Here is a 20,285-nt window from a genome sequence, read left to right as displayed (position 1 = left end):
CCCATCTTCTTTCTCTCCCTCTGTTTACTCTTTCTTAGAATACTATAAAGTATGTTTTCTGTGCATACTCTGCCTCCTCCTACTAAAATGTGAACTCCATGAGGGCATCTTTGTGGAATAAATAAATGATTAGGCACTGTTACCAGGACCAACCACAGCTAAGCCTTAGCTAATGGCATGAATCAGCAACTGAGAAAAGTTAGTAACTGCACCCTTAAAAACCTATTTCTAAGGAGCATTGAAGCTTACAAGCTTATAATTATATGCAAGTCAGTCTTGCAATAATTAGAAACAAATATATAATAGTACAAACTTTATTCATAAATAAAACTTCATGAGGTTAAAAGTAGGGAAAGTTCCCATTTTAAAAGGGAAATAGTAGAAGGCAGCCTGCCATTTTATTTAAAATCTCAAGTTAGGTTTTTCAGGTGGATGATGGTTGAGATCATTAAATCCCCTTCCTGCTTCTCAGATTTTCACAAAATAGCACAGTAAATCCTCAGTCCTAAGCAGCCATGGCAGAGATTTCAAATTGCCTCTCAATACCAAAGCAGACAGCACTGTTTCTTCTCTTGCAATAAAGGCACTCATTTGATGAACAAGGGCCTATAGCAGTCAGATTCTTACTGAAATGGAAGACAGGAAGAAAGACAAAAGAAAAATTGGAAGTAATACATCCCAATGTCAACATTACTTTGCTACTTCTAAGAGCCTGTTATTCATAAGTAAAGCAATACATATGTATGGGAGTAAGGGAAAAGGTATAAGTGGGAACTGAGGGAGGAGAAGAAAGAGAAAGTAAATATTCTATCCTTGAGACTGTATCCTTAGTGTACAATGATTCAAGTGAGGTATGTATAAGTGAATAAGGATACTTCTGCCCTCTAAGTTATGAAGTACATTCCAAACGTTCTAGGTGTCCTGTTTACTCTCTATTAAACATAGCTCCATCCTTTTATTAATACCCAAATATTAATACATGTGGATTTTTCTTTTCTTTTTGAGACCGTCTCACTCTGTTGCCCAGGCTGGAGTGCAGTGGCACAATCTTGGCTCACTGCAACCTCTGTCTCCCAGGTTCAGGTGATTCTCCTGCCTCTGTCTCCTGAGTAGCTAGGATTGCAGGTGCGTACCACCACACCCAGCTAATTTTTGTATGTTTAGTAGAAAGGGAGTTTCACCATGTTGGTCAGGCTGGTCTCGAACTCCTGACCTCGGGATCCACCCATCTAGGCCTACCAAAGTGTTGGAATTACAGGCATGAGCCACTGTGCCCGGAAGGATTTTTCATAATATACCTTCATATGGGACTCAAGAATGAAAAACTGTAGTACAATCATTTGATACTTCCCAGAAAAAGTTGCAACACAGATTTATGACACTTCTGAGCTCACTTTCCCAGGGATCATCAACATATCTAAGCCACTTTGTAGGCTCAGTGTTAATAGTCACTTATTATAATTCAGAACTTTGTTGATATTGAAATTGGTAGGTATTTTCCTTTTAATTATAGTATTTCATGTAGTACCCAAAATGACTAGCTCTTAGTCATATGGTGTTCCCAGTTAGTAACAGATTATCAAGACCACCGTGATCAAGAAAATCTTCAACAAACATAGGAAAGCATGAACTTGCATTCTTGAACTGGGAACATTTTAGGCACAATGCACCTTAGTACAAATTATGCCATTTCCTTCACAATTGTATTGACTGGTATCTAGGACATACCTGGACAACAATCATTAGATGCCAGTTTTGAGAGTTCTTACCAAGATTGTGTTGTAGAAGTTACTGCCTCATCTTCATTCGCAATGTGTATCCTCACATCTATCTCCCATTCAGTAACATTTTCCCCATCTCTCATTTCAACTGCATTTAAAAGAGGATTCTGACTAAAGTAAGAGAGAAATATCACATAGCGGTTAAGATCTACTCAGATCTTAGCATTTACAAGGCTGAACTTGGGGCCAAATTCCTATTATTAGTAGACATATTGATTTCTGCTTTTTCTGCCTCCCACCCCACTCCCTGCCCCACAACATCACAGGCAGGGTGGCGCTAAGAAGCAAAAACTTAATAAACAGACTTCTGGGTCCAACTTATTGATTCCACAATCTACCAGCAAATGATATTAGCCACGTAACTTAATTTCTCCGTGTCTCAATTTTCTCACCCTGAATTTGGCATAACAGTATCCACCACCACATTTGGGGGTCTGTAGTCCCGGATACGTGGGAGGTCGAGGAGAGAGACTTCCTTGAACCCAGAAGTTCGAGATCCGTCTGAGCAAAATAACGAGGTTCCACGACTTAAAAATAAAAAAATAAAAAAGAATAGTATCTACCTCATTGAGTCACCAGGAGGAACAAATGCATTCAGATGAGCACAGTGTAGGCATACAGTAAGTGACTTATAAATGTCAGCCACTATTATCATTATTATCTGTGGGAAGAGCACTGTGTAATATGGCCCTTCCATAATTACTCAGGGAAGAATATTTCAGTTCAGGATTTTAACCAGAAAAAGCTAATTGAAAAATTACCCAAAGTCCTGCCAAGTATATCATCACACTTTTGCTAAGACCTGATCAAAGTGGCTGCTAATCTTTTCTAAATATTTTTTAGTTTTCATTTTTGTGGGTACATAGTAGGTATATGTATTTATGGGGTACATGAGAAGTTTTGATACAGGCATGTAATATGAAATAAGCATTTAGACTTTCTCAAAAATGTCAATTAATAAAACAAAACAAAAAAAAACCTGATCTTAACCCACAAATCCTGTTTTAAGACGTCTCTCTCCCACCAGTGTCAGCCCTGCCTAGCACATGCTGAACCTGATGAGTTCAGTATCATTTAGACGTCATTATACCTTCTCTTATTGCCTTCAGGAAACTTGCATATGGGCTCAAGTTTAAAACTTAAATAACTTGATTTGGTTGGCTAAGACCTATCGGGTTTTCAGTGACCCTGAAAAGAACTAAGTTCTTTTATATCAAAAACTAAGTCATGATTTCATTTTTCAATAATATTCCTAGTATTCCTATGTTCTAGGAGACAGTTGTAACATTTTGAGGACTACAAGGCCAAGTGATATGGTTTGGAATCTGTGTCCCCACCCACATCTCATGTTCATTGTAATCCCCAATACTGGAGGTGGAACCTGGTGGCAGGTGACCGGGTCATGGGAGTGGACCCTTCATGAATGGCTCAGCACAGTGATCCCCACACCTTTTGGCACCAGGGACCAAGTTTGCGGTAGACAATTTTTCCACAGATGGGGGGGTGATGGTTTGGGGATGAAACTGTTCCACCTCAGATCATCAGGCATTCGATTCTCATAAGGAGGGTGCGACCTAGATCTCTCACATGCTCAGTTCACAATAGGGTTCATGCTTCTATGAGAATCTAATGCCACCACGAATCTGACAGCAGGTACAGCTCAGGTGGTAATGTGGGCTTACCGCTCACCTCCTACTGTGCAGCCAGGTTCCTAAAAGACCAGGAACCACTACAGGTCCATGGCCCAGGGTTTGGGGACCTCTGGTTTCACACCATCCCTTTGGCGCTGGTCTCATGATAGAGTTCTCGGGAGATGCGGTTTTCTAAAAGTGTGTAGCACGTCCCCCCACCACTTCCTCCTGCTCTGGCCATGTGAGGATGCCTGCTCCAGCTTTGCCTTCTGTTGTCTTCTGCCATGAGTAAAAACTCCCTGAGGCCTCCCCAGCCTTGATTCCTCTACAGCCTGCAGAACAATGAGCTAAACTTTTCTTACAAATTACCCGGTTTCAGGTATTTCTTTATAGCAATGCAACAGAAGACTAAGACACCAGTGGTCAAGAGATTTGTGTGCACATTAGGGTTTGGTGTCTCCCCAATCCCATCACTGGTTGCACCATTTAGCTTTTCAGGTTTGGGATTTTTATCTGGACAGTAAATGAAGGCAGGGGCTAGCACAGGGGTCTGGCACTCCATACTCACTTGCGGACAACACACGACAGAGGCATTTCAGATCGGACAGTAGAATCTCTTGAGATATACTTGATTTTAGTTCTAAGCAGAATAACTTCCTGGAGAGGCTACAAGACAAAGAGACGTTTTAAACCCATGTTTGTCTCAAGTATCTCAGGAAACTTAGAGGCAGTTACTTAAATAGGAATTTATAGATACATCAAGCTTCCTAAAAATGGTCACACTCTCACTAAACTATAAACAGCATCTGTTCATGGGAAACAGGACCATTTTCCAAATGGACAAATGTGTTAAAATCTGGCATAGTGCTTGTACATAAAAGGCAAGCAATACTTGTTAGTTCAAAGAGAAAGGAGCTTTGGGATTCAAATTTGAGAAAGCATTTGGCACCTCTTTTTGAGACACACAGTTGTAGTGATGCATTGCTTATTCAAAGAGAGCATGGGCTTTGAAATCATAGAATCATGTTTGGAATTTGGAGCTGCCTCTACTCATCATGAATTCTTGGAAACTGTGTTTAAACAATTAAGTCTGTTTTCTTATTTCTAAAAAAAAAAAAGCAATAATTGTGGTGGTAAAGAATAATAGTAATTAAGTTCTCAGCACGTCGTAAATACCTAACAGGAAGAATAGCTGTTTTCAGGGAGAGTGGAGTTAACACACTTAATAGTAAAATATTTTTCTAAGAACATTTTGTATATGCTTCTCAATATAAGGCCCAGTACTTGACAGCATAGGAGGATAAGATGATTCAGAGATACCCATATTCATTACATAATTTTAAATGTTTCTATTTCCTTAGATCTATCCTGCTCTCTTTGGATAATTTGAAGATATATGCATAGATAAAATGAAATTAACATACTACCACCACTCAAATTCTTCAGTTAACATGTGAATATTCCTCCCCCCTCCCTAGTTTATATCAAGGTTGACAGTGCCCACCTAATACATGCTGTGGTGTATTAGACCTGGAATGTGCTTCCCAGATACCCTAAGGGCTTGCTGCCCTGGCTGCTGAGCATGCTGTTACCAGATAGACTATAGCCTTCAGCCTTCAGCTCTCAGCTCTCAGCCCCTCCAGGAATTGTGGAGCTGCTGAGGGCTGTCTTACCCATGGCCACACCCCTCTCCCAGGGTGGCCACTTCAGATCACCTACCCAGCAGGAATGTGAAGCCCTGTGCAGGGTCAGCCAAAGCTGTCTTTGAGCCCACATCACAGCTCAGCTTTGCTCTTTGCCCAATCTTCTTTCTCCAAAAGCACTTCTTTTTTTTTTTTTTTTTCAAAAGCACTTCTTAATAAATATTCTGCACACTCAATTCTACTTCAAATTTTGCTTTTGCGTTCTATGTTACCCAATCTGTGGCATTTATCTAAACCTGATGAAGTTCTATTACTTCTCTTAGCATTTTATTTGGGATTATGAAAAAAATAAGTAATATCATAGCAAGATTTTACTAATTTTAAAAACTTTTTAAATCAAGTCAAAATTCCAGTTATACTGTTATCAGTGATATGCACAATGACTTAATATACCCAAAATATCTGAGGAAGGGCTAGGGCTGGGAGATTAATGAATATTTACTTTGAAAAGGCTTCTAACGCTTGATTAGTGTTACTCCCTCCATCTAGTTGCAACTGACCAAACTTCATGAATTATAACAAATAATTAGTAGAGAAACTGCTGAAAAACCTTGTGATACATGGAAAATACTTCTCTCCTTCAAAACTTTCAACTCTCCAGCCTGCTTTATCACTAAATGAATAATTAGTGTTTGCAATTACCACCCAAAAAGAAAAAAAAAAGTATTTAGCATCTTTCTCTTTTTTTTTTTTTTTTTTGAGACAGATTCTTACACTGTCACCTGGGCTAGAGTGCAATGGTGAGATCTCAGCTCACTGCAACCTCCATCTCCTGGGTTCAACCGATTCTCCTGCCTCAGCCTCCCAAGTACCTGGGATTACAGGCACATGCCACCATGCCTGGCTAATTTTTTGTATTTTTAGTAGAGACGGGGTTTCGCTATGTTGGCCAGACTGGTCTTGAACTCCTGACCTCATGATCCACGATCTCAGCCTCTCAAAGTGCTAGGATTACAGGCATGAGTCACCGCACCCAGCCAACATCTCCTTTTTTAACTGCTTCTGTCCTAAATGTGATAATTAAAGAGTTTAGCCATATTACAAATAGACAGTGACTTCTAGTTTGGAGGTGTGTTGAAGGAACCATAGGACACTTGGGTTTTAAGTAAGACAGTCATTTCTCTTACTTGAGATATGATACCACAGTCATGAGGATGGTAGAAAAACTCATAGTAGACATCTGGCAAAGAATAGGTTACAGGGCAGCCATCTCCTAGAAACACTTCATCAGAATTCATATACACATTGTGAAATATCGTGGGTTTAATCCTGGCACAGAACCAAAACTGGGTGCACTGTACTTGAATAGCTGAAAAGCAGAAAAGAGAAACTTTCTGTTAGTATGCAGTTACAGGGATCACCTCAAAAAATTTTAGCGTACCCAGTTCATACAAATGAAGAGATTATCCGTTACTAAAACAAAATGTCTTCAGAGGTGAACAAGTTTGCAATACATGGTCTCTGTGTTATAAATACACACATATATACTCATCCTTCAAATACACTCTTTAATGAATCTATATGCAGGGGGGAGAAGTCAATACAAAATAAGATTTTGTCTAACTCTCCAAAGTCACTTATCATAGAACTAGAATCACAAGACTATATCTATAGTATTTATCCTAAGTATAGAGGATTTTCTGTCTCCCTTGTTCAAACAAAGCTCTTTGAAGCAAGCCCTTTCATTTTGATGGAAGCAAACAAGTTTCCATTTTCATATCCACAGTTTCATGATACATAAAGACTTGTCCAGAAAACTCCAGCTAGCAATCAGGCTTTTATAGAAACTGAGTGAAAACAGTGCTATCCTTTCTCTTCTATCTTGAAATATCTGGACATTAGGCTTTTTAAATTTGGAATTGGAAATAATTTTCTGATATAATCTGCTACTTGAGTTAGGTCCCAAGGAAGAGAATTAGTACAAACTAGGAATTATGAGACTGGGTAGCATAAGTTTTTTGTTTTTGTTTTTTAAGTTTGGCTATTCTTCTAGACTTCACTAAAGGAATACTTTATCAGTTGCACTTAAGATACTAGAAGGAGCCTGAGTCAGGAGACACTGAAAACTCAGTAGAGAAACTGAAACTTCCTTCCCCCAGGCAGGAAGTGGTGGCTCAAGCCTGTAATTCTAAAGCTTTGGGAAGCCAAGCTGGGAGGATTCCTTGAGGTCAAGAGTGGTAGACCAGCCTGGGCAACATAGCAAGTCTCTACACCACCACATCCAGCTAATTTTCATATTTTTAGTAGAGATGGGGTTTCGCCATATTGGCCAAGCTGGTCTCAAACTCCTGGCCTCAAGAGATCTGCCCACCATGGTAGATCACTTTTGTTTAAAATTAGCAGTTCATGGCTGCAGTGAGCTAAGATGGCACCACTGCACTCCCACCTGAGAAAGAAAAAAGAAAAAAGAAGCAAGTGAAAGAGAGAGAGAAGGGAAGAAGAAAGATAAGAGAGGGGAAAGAAGAGAAAAAAAGAGAAAGAGAAAGACAAGAGAAAAGAAAGAATATGAAGGGAAAGAAAGAGGAAGAGAAAGAAAGAGGAAGGGAGAGAGGAATAGAAAGAAAGAGGAAGGGAAAGAGGGAACAGGAAGAGAAAGGGAACAGGAAGGAAAGGGAACAGGAAGAGAAGAGGAAGAGAAAAAGGAAAAGAGGAAGAGAAAGAAGAAAAAGGAAAAAAGAAAAGAGAAAAGAGAAAAAAAGAAATGAAAGAAAGAAAAGAAAGGAAGAAAGATTCAGCATGGTGGCTTATGCCTGTTATATCAGCACTTTGGGAGGCCGTGGTGGGCAGATCACTTGAGACTGGGAGTTTGAGACCAGCCTGGCCAATATGGTGAAACCCCATCTCTACTAAAAATACAAAAACCAGCTGGACGTGGTGGTGCATATCTGTATGCCAGCTACTTAGGAGGCTGAAGCACAAGAATCAGTTGAACCTGGTAGGCAGAGGCTGCAGTGAGCCCAGATCACACCACTGTACTCTAGCCCAGGTGACAGCGAGACTCCTGTCTCAAAGAAAAAGAAAAGAAGGGAAGAAGGAAGGGAAAGAAAAGAACAAGGGAGGGAGGAGGGAATGGAGGAGAAAGGGAAAGGAAGGAAGAGAGAAAAAAGAGAGGAGAGAAAGAAAGGAAGAGAGGGAGAAAAGGAGAAAGAGAAAGAAACTGACAGCCCCAGTTTATACGCAGGGCTACCAATCATTCTGACAAGAGGTTAACAGGAGGCTAACAGCAGGAAAAGTACTGGAAAAACCTGAACCAATGGTCACCTCACTTAGGAGGCACTGACTGCTCCCTCTCCAATGAAAAGGATCGCTGGAGGATAAGGTAAAGGAAGTCTCAGCCTTTATAAATAAGGCTTTCTTCCTGTATGTGACAAACCACAGAGTCCTGAGTTCCTCCCACCACCTCTTCTGCTTTCCAGGCCACTCCACACTCTATATATGAAACCCAGTTCAAGTATTTGAGCCTCAAGAATTGATATGGTCAGAAGAAGATCAAAAGGAAGGGGGAGTTGGAGAAAGACGGTCTCAAGTTGTAGCACATTCTCTGTCTCAGAGCTGATATGCAAGAGAAAAACATGGTATCTCAAGATCACACATCTAAAAGAGACTGCACCCCTCCATGTGTGCTTGACTATTAAGATTCAAGCAGACCAAAATTTTATGTAAAGAATCCAAAGTCACATCTTTCAGCCCTCTTTAAGAAACTTCTATTCCCCAAGTCATAAGTTATACCTGAGAAGTCCCCAGCACAGGTCCATATCAAGGAATGGAGAAAAAAGAGCCCTTTTAACCTCAGAATAGTCTCCATTTGCCCAGATTGAAAACCAAATCTCTCAGGAAACAGGAAGTTGCGGAGAATAGACAGCCTTATATGCAAAATACCTGAAGCCATACACAGGTGTGGGTCATTAACTACAACTGGCCAGCACACACGCCCCATGAATATAATTTTGTTTCATTTTCTAAAACATTACACTTTTTACTCAAATTTCAAAAGACAAGATCAAAGATAAAGCAAAATGTGCTGAGTATAATAGAAAGCTCCACTTGCTTTAGAGGGCAAAGCATCAGATATATTTTTATGCACTAAGGTTTACTTTATTAAAACTTCCTAACATCCTATAACATCTGCCTCCACATCTGAACACTAAAGCAATAACTGTATGATAATTTGGTTGTTCCATGCATCTCAGAAGGCAAAGCCCTGAGAACATGAAAATTGAAAGATTTCACCTACTTTCACCTGTTTTCACCAACCAATCTCTAAACAGTGGCTCTCCAACTTAATAGACATCAGAATCACCTGGAGAGCTTGTTGAAGCACAGCTGAGTATCACTTCGTTTTCTGATTCACTAAGACTGGACTGAGACCTGAGAATTAATGGTTCTCATAAGTTCCCAGGTGATGCTCATACTGACCACCCAGGGACCACACTTTGAGAAACGCTGGTCTACAGGGTTTTGCCTTCAGGGTTCATGCTGTCTTGATGCCTATTAGCAGCAGTGCTTGCTTCTCAAGCTTTAAGGAGCATACACATCACCTGATGCTCTTGTTACAATGCAGATTCTAATTCAGAATGTCTGGGGTGAGGGCTAAGATTCTGCATTTTTAACAGTAATTTTGCTCTGCAGACTACATTGTGAGTAGCAATGCCTGAAAATAGTCACACTTAAGATTCTTTTCTTCAAAACAGAAGATGCCAACTTAAAAATGAGAAATTCAAAATTCCATTACCAGAAGAAGCCTAAATGAATGTTTGGTTCAAATACATTCTGATTTTTTTTTTTCTCTAATCGCCAGTTACTAGAGTTTAGCAACTGTGTCCTCTTGTTATCATAGCCATGTACTCATAACATAGGAAGACCACCACAGGCTCTAAGCCAGCGTTGTCTGTAAAAAATATAATTGCCCTGCTAACACTGTACATGTGCTCACACTGGCACCCAGAGAAAGAGAGAGAGTCAAAACTGTTCATCTTTGCAGATGGATGGAGGGAACCAGGGCACAGCTTGGCTTGCTGGTGCCCAGACAGAGAAAAAGTTAAGCTGTTGACCCTGAAGGCAAGGGAGAGCGGGCCGTGTAGCTTTGTGTGGGAGCCTCTGGACTAAGGAGCCGAGACACGGGGGACAGTGTGAGAAAACTGTTGATGAAAGCTGCTGTTGAATAAAACCATCTCTCACCTGCCTACGGCCCCCCTGAGTGTTCTGCGCATCCACCCACTCCCTTCAGACCTCAACATGACAGCGTAGTCGTGAACCTGGCAAGCCTTCTGCAGAAGAACAAGGACCGTTTCTGCTAGATGCCGTGGCGGCCCCGGCCTCCAACACTCCTGAGCCAGGAGCAGATCAAGCAAATTAAAATGGATCTGAAGAAATTCTCTAAGATCTTTGAACAGAAGGAACGTTTGAGCCAGTCCAAAATCTCAAAGGAATTGGTGGAGAGACGGGGCACAATGATGGAACACTTCCGGAAGTACCGGAAGACAGCCCAGGAGCTCTATATGGAGCGGAAAAACGAGCGCCTGGAGTTTCGAGGAGGGGTACACTGACGGGCTGGACAGCAACGTGGACTACTGGAAGGAGGAGACCATGGAGTTCTCTGTCACTGAAGAAAGCATCTCCCTCAGGAATCAGGAGTGACTGGGGAGCGCGGCGTGCAGCGCCTGTGGTGCGAAGCGGAGGCCGCCCTGCAGGGAAGCCCGCGCGACTCCTGCCACCTCCCCGTGCTCTTGCTCTGGACTGTGACCTCGACTGGGATTCTGCCATTGCGACACATTTTTGTGCCTTTCAGCCCCTGGTGTCTGCAGTGGGGGGATTTAAGGCACCGCTAACGCTTCTTTCTTGTTTGGGGTTTTCTGTCGGAACCACCTGTGTTGGCTTCGCAGACTCTTAGCAGCGCAGCTTGCAGGATCCCACTCGACGTCAGAGGCCATGTAGTGCTCTGCGATGTTCGTGACCGTGCAGTCCGAAGTTCATACTCCTCAGGCCCGACAACACCACGAACTGTCCTTGGGGGCTCCAGAAGATGGTGTTTGCTTGCTGTTGGTCTAACATCTTGATGAGTTCAGTCTTCCCGTTGTTTTCGATGTGGTAGAAAAATACAGATATCCGCGGAGCCTCTCCGTGCAGCACGGCAAACTTACTTCCATGTGGTTCCCAGGCAAAGGCTATGATGGTTTCTTTCATTTCGACCACATCCACAGGTACCTGTTTTTCCCTCATTTGGAAAATTTCAAAATTTGTGACAACACCCTGGGTACCTTTCGGAGTCCTGTCTGCTTTCACACACAAGTAATCTCCGTTCTTCTGCCAGTGCAGCTTGCAATCCACCACATTGAAAAATTTCCTCACTCGGATCCCTTGCCTGGTAGGGAGCTGCGTCAGGGTTACCCTGGCTGGAATATCTTTGTCTTAAGGTACCCAGAAGGCAATGATGTTACCACCAGGAGACCAAGAAAAGTCTTTTATCCCAGAGATCTTCAAACTCTTCCTTTCCGAAAGACCCATAGAAGGAGTTTCATAGATACTAAGTGTACCCAGGGTCATTCTGGCCAAGAATTTACCATCATGGCTCCATTTAAAAATACGCTAATGGGCTGAGCTCTCACAGTGAAAAATCTCTCTTCTTGTGTCCAGTAAGGATGTCCCAGATGTTTATGGTCTGAGGGTCATCCTGCGTGTCCCTCAGAGGGCTGAAGTTCACCAGGTACCTTTCACAAGGTGAGAAGTAATGAGCTGAACCCCTTGGTGACTGGATCTCTGAATTTGCTTGAATTTCTCTCCCCCGCCACCCCCGATTTCATAGAGCAATGTCTCTTTAATGAAAGGTAGCCAGGTAGGTGTCCTTAGGAGACCAACGCACATACATTTTGTGTTGTTGATCTGTGTTGTTTCTTACAACTGTGTATGAATCTACAATTATCTCTAAATGATTTTTCATGTAACAAAAAAGCATAAAACCAACCAATGACTACTTTAATAAATTAACTTGGATAAGATCATTTTCAATGAAAATCAAACCCATAAAGAAAAACCCAGGGATAGGTCTGCCTTTGTGAAAGGGATCTGTGCTACAAAAAAAAAACTAGCTGAGCAAAAACAATAGGCAAAAAAATTTCAAATTTAAATAAATAGGTATCATTTGCACTCTTCTGGGGAAAAATGTTTAAGAAGTTTGTTAACATTCAGTCATCATGGTTTTGTTAGAAATAGTATCATTTACTTCCTATGATGAAGTAAATTGATACATTTCCAGGGAATAATTTAGCAATAAATACTGTTTTTAGTATGTTTATTCTTTATCACAATTCCTAATTTAATATTTTATCCCATAGAAATATTGATATGAGATTGCAACAGTTTATCTTAAAACATATCAATTACTGTACTCTTTGCAATATTAGCAAAGTAGAATCATTTCAACAATCCGTCATTTGATATGAGTTGAATCAATTGTGGGATATCAATACAATGCACTGACATTCAGCAATTAAAAATAACAAACCTGTGTACCTACAGTATATATATATATATATATATATACCATACATGCCTATCACACATACCTATAGTATACATATATACACAGCACACATGCATATATATATATATGTACAAAGTTTTCTATAGTATAAATTCCTTGGCAAGAGCTATGGCATTAATTTTATATGTATTACATAATATATAACATTGAATATTAATATATTAAATGTTACCATACAATATATAATTTTATATAAATTATCTACATACTTTATATATTAATTTTATATATATGCATACATACACTATGAAAAACTTTAGAAAAATTGATCACAATGGCCATCACCAAGGAATGTATTTGATGAGACTTTATTTTTTTACATTTAACATTTTCATCTTGTTTGCATTTTATATTATTTCATGAATTTTCTTAAAGCCACCTGTCTTCATTAGTACTTCCCCTGCCCTCAGCTTCTGACAGAAATATGCTTAAAACTTAGATACTGGATTTGCTTCACCTGATATACCTTTTAAGTCATTTTCTAAAATTAAGGACATTTTCAGATCTACTTATCTGATGCTTTTTTAACTATTTCTGAAATGGAAAAAGATAAGCAACATAGGGTATGGAGTTATAGCCGGAAGCAGCCTGCTGCAATCTAGTTTTATTCTAATTACTCATATTCATAGGCATCTTCCTTTCTTTTCTACAACAGCATGCCTTTTATTTACATTTTAAATAACGTTTTAAATTGCCCAAATAAGTCATTAAGTAACTCTCTTAATAGACTCTCTGGGAAATTTTCCCCTATCCATTCTTTGATTATATTGTGGTACAATTGGTGGTGGAAGCCACCCTAGTTGGCCTGCCATCATCCCAGCTGCAGCAGGGAGGCACCACTGGGGCTGCATGCTCCACATAGCAGGCAGGAGACCTGTCTTTCTTGGTGAGTCTGCAGGTGCCCAAACTTCGGCTGCCAAACTCAGGCATGCCTGCACTCTTGGGAACCTGGGATGGTCTCCACCCTACCCACTCTTGCAGGCTAAAAGTGCCTGCCTCCACTGTCTGGCTTCTCCCTGCTCTTGGGACCTGCTTCAATCTTGGAGCAAAGTCAAGCCAAGCCCAGGCACCATGAACAGCAGGAGGCAGCCAAAGTTATAAGTAGGAGGGGGTGGGTTTCCAGTAAGGTCCCTCTTTCAGGCCAGGGAGGGCTTGAAGGCTAGGGACCAGGCTGCCAGTCCCACTGACTCAAGTGGGAACTGGTGCCTTTTCCAGGCCCAACCACGGCCACCCATAGGCCAGTTGGCATGCACTTCCTCCCCTCTGAGGCCCATAAATGCCCTGGGTTCAACCAGAGCTGAGCAGACACAGGATGACCAGCTGCAGAGAGGAACTACCCTCTCTGCTGAGAGCTTCAGAGACCTGCAAAGATGACCAAACAACCTGCCTGCAGAGAAAAACCACCCTCTCCAGGACCTCCTCTCTGCTAACAGACATCCAGAGGACCAACTGCAGAGAGGACCTACCCTCTCTGCTGAAAGCTGAACACTCTACAGATAACCTGCCTGCCTACCGAGGGGAGCTACCTACTTCCAGTCTCCACTGAGCTGTTCTAACCCCAAATAAAGCTCCCCTTGGTCTTCTTTACCCTTCACTGTGTGTGTACCCTATTCTTTCTGGATATAGAACAAGAACTCAGGCAAAGGTACCACTGGCCACAAAAATTTTCAGAAAGAAAATTGACACCCCAAAAATCCCAAAACACAGTGACAGCATATTCTTGATCTTGTACAAATCTCAATATAGAAAAAGGGACACTACTGGAGAAATTAATAAATATTTTCATAAGAATCAACTTAAAGGAGACTTAAGCTTTTTGAGAATCTTCAGATTAAACAGACTCTCCAGGAGATACACATTGTTCACCCAGGGGTATCCATCAGCACCTGGCACACCGCAGTGTCTCTGGGATATGTAAAACCTTTTTAGAAAAGAAAAAGGAACCTAAGGGTTCGACTTGAGGAGGACATTCAGAAATCACTTAAGTGAATGGGACTCTTCGAGGATGATTTTTGCAAACTGTAGAAGTAGTCAAGGTCGGGCTTCTCCTTCCCAGGTTGATAATATTAGGTAAATTCTGCAGCTACCGGTGCAGCTCCTACTAACATTCCAAGTAAGTTATCAGTCTTATATGCACACACCCATACATGTGTGTGGGGGGGGGGGTGTTGGGGGTGTGTATGTAAGACTAATATTTATATATATGTATATGTATACATATATATATAGAGAGAGAGAGAGACTGAAAAATGGCTGTAGCTGTGGATAATGAAGTACAAGTACATCATCAGGTCAAAGTTTTGTGGCATTTCTAAATCAGCTTATATAGTATTAAAAATTGGCCAGCAAATGACATCTATTTATGCATTTCAAAAGTACTTAAATGACAGTTCTAAGGGCACTACATAATACTTTATGTTCCCTGTATAACACTGTGGTTTCTTATTCCATCAGTATGTGAAAGATTTTCTCTCATCTCTGAATTAGGTTAATTGAATACATCTCAGTGTGGCATTGGCTCTAAAACCACTTTAGGCTTCCCAGCACCTTCCAAATTCTGTTGCCTCAGGAGGTCTTAGCCCATGATCCAGCATAATGAAGACCCTGGCAGTATTAGGAGGACTGCTATATATACTTGTTTCCTTGACTTGGATGTGTTCTGGGGACGGTATAAGAGTGGATCTTGACTTATGGTGCCTTGAAGGGATAGTTTCTCACTGACCATGAGTCATGGGGCTTGGAGTTGTCAGAACCTGATGGCTTCATCCTCAAGGTCTGTAATTCAATAATTCTTCTTAGTCCCATGCTTTTTTCCCCTTGACTCAAGCTAATACCACTGGGTGAAGGAGGGTAGTACACTCAAGTTGCTCTTATTTTCTCTGAGGTTTCTCAGAAATAGTCTTTCTTCTTCTACTTTTTCCTACTTACCAGCTACTAGAATTGCCTACCAAGTCATCCTTGGACCATCTGCTTTTCTCCATGACACTCTCTTGCCATTGCTGGTACCTCAATCACACATTCTTAACTGGCCTCGCTTATCTCATTGCCTCTCTTCCCCTCCAGAACATCATTGCATATTCTTTTAAGATACAACTCCAACCAAATCCTATCTTGACACCAATTTCCATCACCGCTTAAGGATTATGCATCAGATGAGCTACTTAGTCATTTTCAGAAAGCTGGGACTAATTATTCCATAGGCTATCTTCCACTTGAGAAAATAATTTACTTTTATATGAAATGGCCATGTACCTTTATATAATCCCTTTTCAGTAGGCACTCTCTTCATTTTTAGCTTATATGAGATAATATTTATGAATAAAGTTTATTTTATCTCATTAGACGTCTATCATTATTGTCTATAATTTAGTAAAAGTTGGATTGTCAAAGGCTGAGCTCTGGGGCCTTCTAATGCTAGGGACCAGGAAGATGAAGAGGAACCAGCAAAGGCTAAGAAGAAGCCAGTGAGGTTATACTGGAGGAAATGAGGAAAGTGTGGCAGCATGGAAATCAAGATAGAATACCAGTAGGGAAAATAGACAAGTGCTACTGATGGATAAAGCAAGAAGAGGACTGCAAAACAACCACTGGACTTAGCAAATGTGGAGGGTAATTGGTGAAGCAATGTGAAGAGCAATTGGCGATTTTTATTTATTTATTTATTTATTTATTTTACTTTAGATGCATACTATATCTGGCATTTCTCCCCATGTTATCCCTCCCCACCCTCCCCTCCCTCCCCACCCCTCACTGTCTCTCCCCTACCCCCTCAACTGCCCCCAGTGTGTGATGCTCCTCTCCCTGAGTCCACGTGTTCTCTTTGTTCAACACCCACCTGTGAGTGAGAACAAAACAACTTGGCCAGTTGACATTGACCAGTTTCTGTCACTACCCACTCTACTGTTAGCACAAAAGAACCTGAACAGAATGGCTGTGATGGCCAGGATGGAGGCTGTATCTGGCTCAGTAGCATGGGTTCTGACTTAACAAAACTAATCGAGCCACTGCCGCTGCCAAATGTTATTTGCCAAACCTGACAATAACTCTAAGTCCCTGAGACCACATAGCACTGGAAGAGACCAATCAGCAACTTGGTGACAATTTGACCACATCATATGCCTACCAGGTATAGGTTTGCCTTCAGGGCCTTAGTCAACACCACTATCCAAGGGATTAGAGTATTTAATTCACCACCAGCATAGATCCCAGATAACATCATGTCAGACCAATGGACTCATTTATAGCAAGAACTGAAGGGCATGATCAAGAGTTCCACTGGTCATATCATAAACCATCCAGAAGCTGCTCACCCGATAGAGAAACGCAATACCTATGCAAAGTGCAACTGAAGTGCCAGTACAAAGACAGTTTTCCTGCTGCAAACAAGAAATATGAAAAAGATTCCAGGGCTTTTTAAAAAGACACTGATATGGCTTGGATTTGTATCCCCTTCCAAACTCATGTCAAATTGTAATCTCCCATGCTGGAGGAGGGGCCTGGTGGGAGGTGATTGGATCATAGCAATGAATTTCCCCTTGTTGCTCTCATGTTAGCGAATGAGTTCTCACAAGATCTGGTTGTTTAAAAGTATGGAGCATCTCCTGCTTCATGTTTCTTTCTTCCGCTCCCACCATTTAAGACATGCTGGCTTCCCCTTTGCCTTCTGCCATGATTGCAAGTTTCCTGGGGTCTCTCAGCCATGTTTCCGATACTGCCTGCAGAACCGCTTTTCTCATAAGGAACTCAGCTTCAGATATTTATTTACAGTGTGAGAACAAACTAATACAGACACATTACAAATAGGAGAATAACAGGAATGAAGGCTGATGTATCAGAAGGAAATAGGGAGAACAGTGGACAAAAATTCATGTTCAAAATGCTGACTTAGAAAACAACAATCTAGTATTCAATATCCAGTAAAAATTACCGTAATTTCTAGTGAATATAATGAAAAAGAATAATCATATGACCACCTCAGTAGATGCCTTTTTTCCTAAAGTCATCATAAGATACCCAGTAATTTTTGGAGGAAGTGTTTCTAGCTATCAGTGTCCTGTTTTCCACACTCAGGGCCTATCAATCTTTTATTCCTTCATGAAGCTATTACCTTTTAGACAAACGTTTTCTCCAAGATAGCACAGAGTTGTTAAGACACTGCAGTTTCCCAGATCACATATTTCTATGGAACTGTCTTTTAAATATGTGATATTTGTTACTGACATTTTACTATCTTAAAAGCATTTCTGTGCGTTAAAAGTTTAATTTTACTTTTTCTTCTAATCAGTATTAGTTTGATTAAATATATGTGAAACTTTTAAAGTATCCCAACCTTATAAACCCTATTTTTTCAAGTATTAAAATCATTACTTTTTTACTTTTTCTTTGATTAATGTACAATTAATCCAAGTTTACAAATGATATCTTCCCTACTCATTTGATCATACTTAATGTCAATATCCTTGGATATTTTAAGTACAGTTATATATTCAATATATCTGATTTTCTCAAACATTTCAAATTTCTAGCAAAGCATACTTGCTAATTAGAATAAATTCTCCCAATGGCTAAAATCACATTCATGAATCCAAACTGGAACTTAGATACTTAGTAGCTCAAATCCCCTTAAGCACCTTAACTCACAGCACCCATAAAGCAGCATAATGATTGGAAAATGTTTACGTCTCTATAAACACAATATGTACACTTTATATCTATTTTTTCCACATGTTCCTGGGGTTACAAGTTTATTCAACCAAACAAGGAAAGCAAAATCATCACCTAAGTTCCAGCTGAGGTTACATTGTCAGAAACCAGGACTGGCAGTCAAAGAAAGAATGCAGCAGAGGGCACCAGGGGAAGGAAGATGGCCCATGAGAGATGCAAAAGAGAGAGATGCAATCCTTTTATTGCATATAGAGATGACTAAACAAGACTCTTGATAAGAGATGTGCTGCAGGAATCTAGGCATCACTTTAATTGTAAAACTGATTTTATGATCACAAGAGTATCTATGTGGAAATAAAAAAAATACCCTTTCAACATCCTCACCATCTAACAGGTAAAGTACAGTGGTCTACAACCACTGCATGAGCATTCAGACAGCACACAGGCCTGAGATTCTATCCATAGCAAAATCAGCATTTCTGATGCCCAAATTGACTCTTGTTCCATTATAACCAGGGGCATATAAAATGCAATTAATATAGAACTAAAAATTAAAATTACAAATAAGCATTATATGGGTTTTAGGTTAGTTGAGATGCTAGTGACCTGGAACTGACCCAGAGATCAAAACATAATAATAGGTCTGGATTTAGCAGCTGCAGCCTCTTCCGTTTATTCATTCCTGATACTCATAAGGAGCTGTCAGGCCATCACCCATCTCCAACACCCACGTGCTACTTTAGGATAACGGATTGTGGAAGAGACCTTGTCCTCTGATAAACTGCTATAGTTAATGGAGAGTCCAGGCTTCAAAAGTAGCTTTGCCATCATACCATATCATTATAATTTCTTACTAAATAGAAATAGTTGGTTTAAACAGGACAGTCTTAGGCTTTGCCTAAAAGTTTAGTTACTAGAACACAAGGAAGTTAATATAGGTCTTTCTCAATCTAGCTTTTCCTAGTGGCTGTTAGCCAGAAAAATATAGGCTGGACAAACATTCTAACTCTTTCTCTCTCTTTCCTTTATCTATCTGACATGCCTACTCAGTCTTGCCTAAAGATAATAACTGCTCATCTTAGATCTGACTCATGATGGGTCAAAATAAACTTGCTAGTTTTAAGAGATACAGAGAGTTGGATGGTGGCATTGCCGATTTTACCTTGTTATTGTTCTTCTAATGTTTAAACATGAAGCTATATTAGAGCAGAAAGAACTCAAAGCTTGAGTGTCATTTCTGGCTTTCTGAGTTCACATCTTCTAAAAAAAAAATGGACCTCTACAAGTTTTAAAGGATAATGTGTGTAGTGGTATAAAGAGCTCTACCTTCTGTGCTGTTACTGCACTTCTCTCTAAACAGGATGTCATGAGCTACTTTCCCTGCAGATGGCACTGTTTAATGGGTTTAGAGGAAAAGCCACAGGGACCTTTGGATAGGGGAAGAAAAAGTCTGGAGTGAACATTTGTTCACTCATTTAACAAACATTTGAGCATCTGCTCCCATTTTTTCATTGAATCTAAGCTTTAGCTATACCATTTTTTAAATAATGGTAAGATTAAAGAAACCGTCAATGAATCAGGCACACTTTACTACTTAGTCTTTGAGTCATTTTAGAAATATTTAAAGAGATCTTATGGTCATTTTTTTTTTCTTTTGAGACAGAGTTTCGCTCTTGTTACCCAGGCTGGAGTGCAATGGCGCGATCTCGGCTCACCGCAACCTCCACCTCCTGGGTTCAGGCAATTCTCCTGCCTCAGCCTCCTGAGTAGCTGGGATTACAGGCACGCGCCACCATGCCCAGCTAATTTTTTGTATTTTAGTAGAGACGGGGTTTCACCATGTTGACCAGGATGGTCTTGATTTCTTGACCTTGTGATCCACCCACCTCGGCCTCCCAAAGTGCTGGGATTACAGGCGTGAGCCACCACACCCGGCCTCTTATGGTTATTTTTAATCATATCATGC

At 40.6% G+C, this 20,285-nt stretch overlaps 1 protein-coding gene and 1 pseudogene across 2 annotated transcripts; both read right to left on the bottom strand.

The window, feature by feature from the left end:
- Window positions 1-340: 340 nt before the first annotated feature.
- Window positions 341-11,329, bottom strand: OOSP1 (oocyte secreted protein 1). 2 transcript variants are annotated; one of them, XM_035262802.3, is made up of 6 exons: window positions 10,294-11,329; window positions 6,243-6,424; window positions 3,981-4,078; window positions 2,174-2,308; window positions 1,770-1,892; window positions 341-626 (listed from the first exon to the last, which is right to left on the bottom strand). In XM_035262802.3, exons 2-6 carry the CDS (start codon window positions 6,351-6,353, stop codon window positions 506-508), a joined length of 588 nt encoding a protein of 195 aa, XP_035118693.1. In that variant the 5' UTR covers window positions 6,354-6,424; window positions 10,294-11,329; the 3' UTR covers window positions 341-505. The 2 variants fall into 2 exon arrangements, with proteins under 2 accessions (XP_035118693.1, XP_035118695.1); XM_035262804.3 differs by having other exon boundaries at window positions 10,371-11,329.
- LOC100411454 (eukaryotic translation initiation factor 3 subunit B pseudogene) lies at window positions 10,929-11,980 on the bottom strand (annotated as a pseudogene).
- Between the last annotated feature and the right edge of the window lie 8,305 nt (window positions 11,981-20,285).

The sequence above is a fragment of the Callithrix jacchus genome, chromosome 10, assembly GCF_049354715.1.
Source record: "Callithrix jacchus isolate 240 chromosome 10, calJac240_pri, whole genome shotgun sequence".
In the NCBI taxonomy this organism is placed as follows: domain Eukaryota; kingdom Metazoa; phylum Chordata; class Mammalia; order Primates; family Cebidae; genus Callithrix; species Callithrix jacchus.
This window is presented reverse-complemented; position numbering and strand designations above follow the sequence as displayed.

What these genes read in the sequence shown, in the direction of transcription:
- OOSP1 (XM_035262802.3), bottom strand. Translation starts at nt 6,353, where the DNA reads ATGAATTCTGATGAAGTGTTTCTAGGAGATGGCTGCCCTGTAACCTAT. An exon ending in ACTGTGGTATCATATCTCAA is followed by an intron (nt 4,079 to 6,242) that starts GTAAGAGAAATG and finishes TTTGTCTTGTAG; the next exon opens with CCTCTCCAGGAAGTTATTCT. An exon ending in ACTGTTATGCCAAATTCAGG is followed by an intron (nt 1,893 to 2,173) that starts GTGAGAAAATTG and finishes CTCTTACTTTAG; the next exon opens with TCAGAATCCTCTTTTAAATG.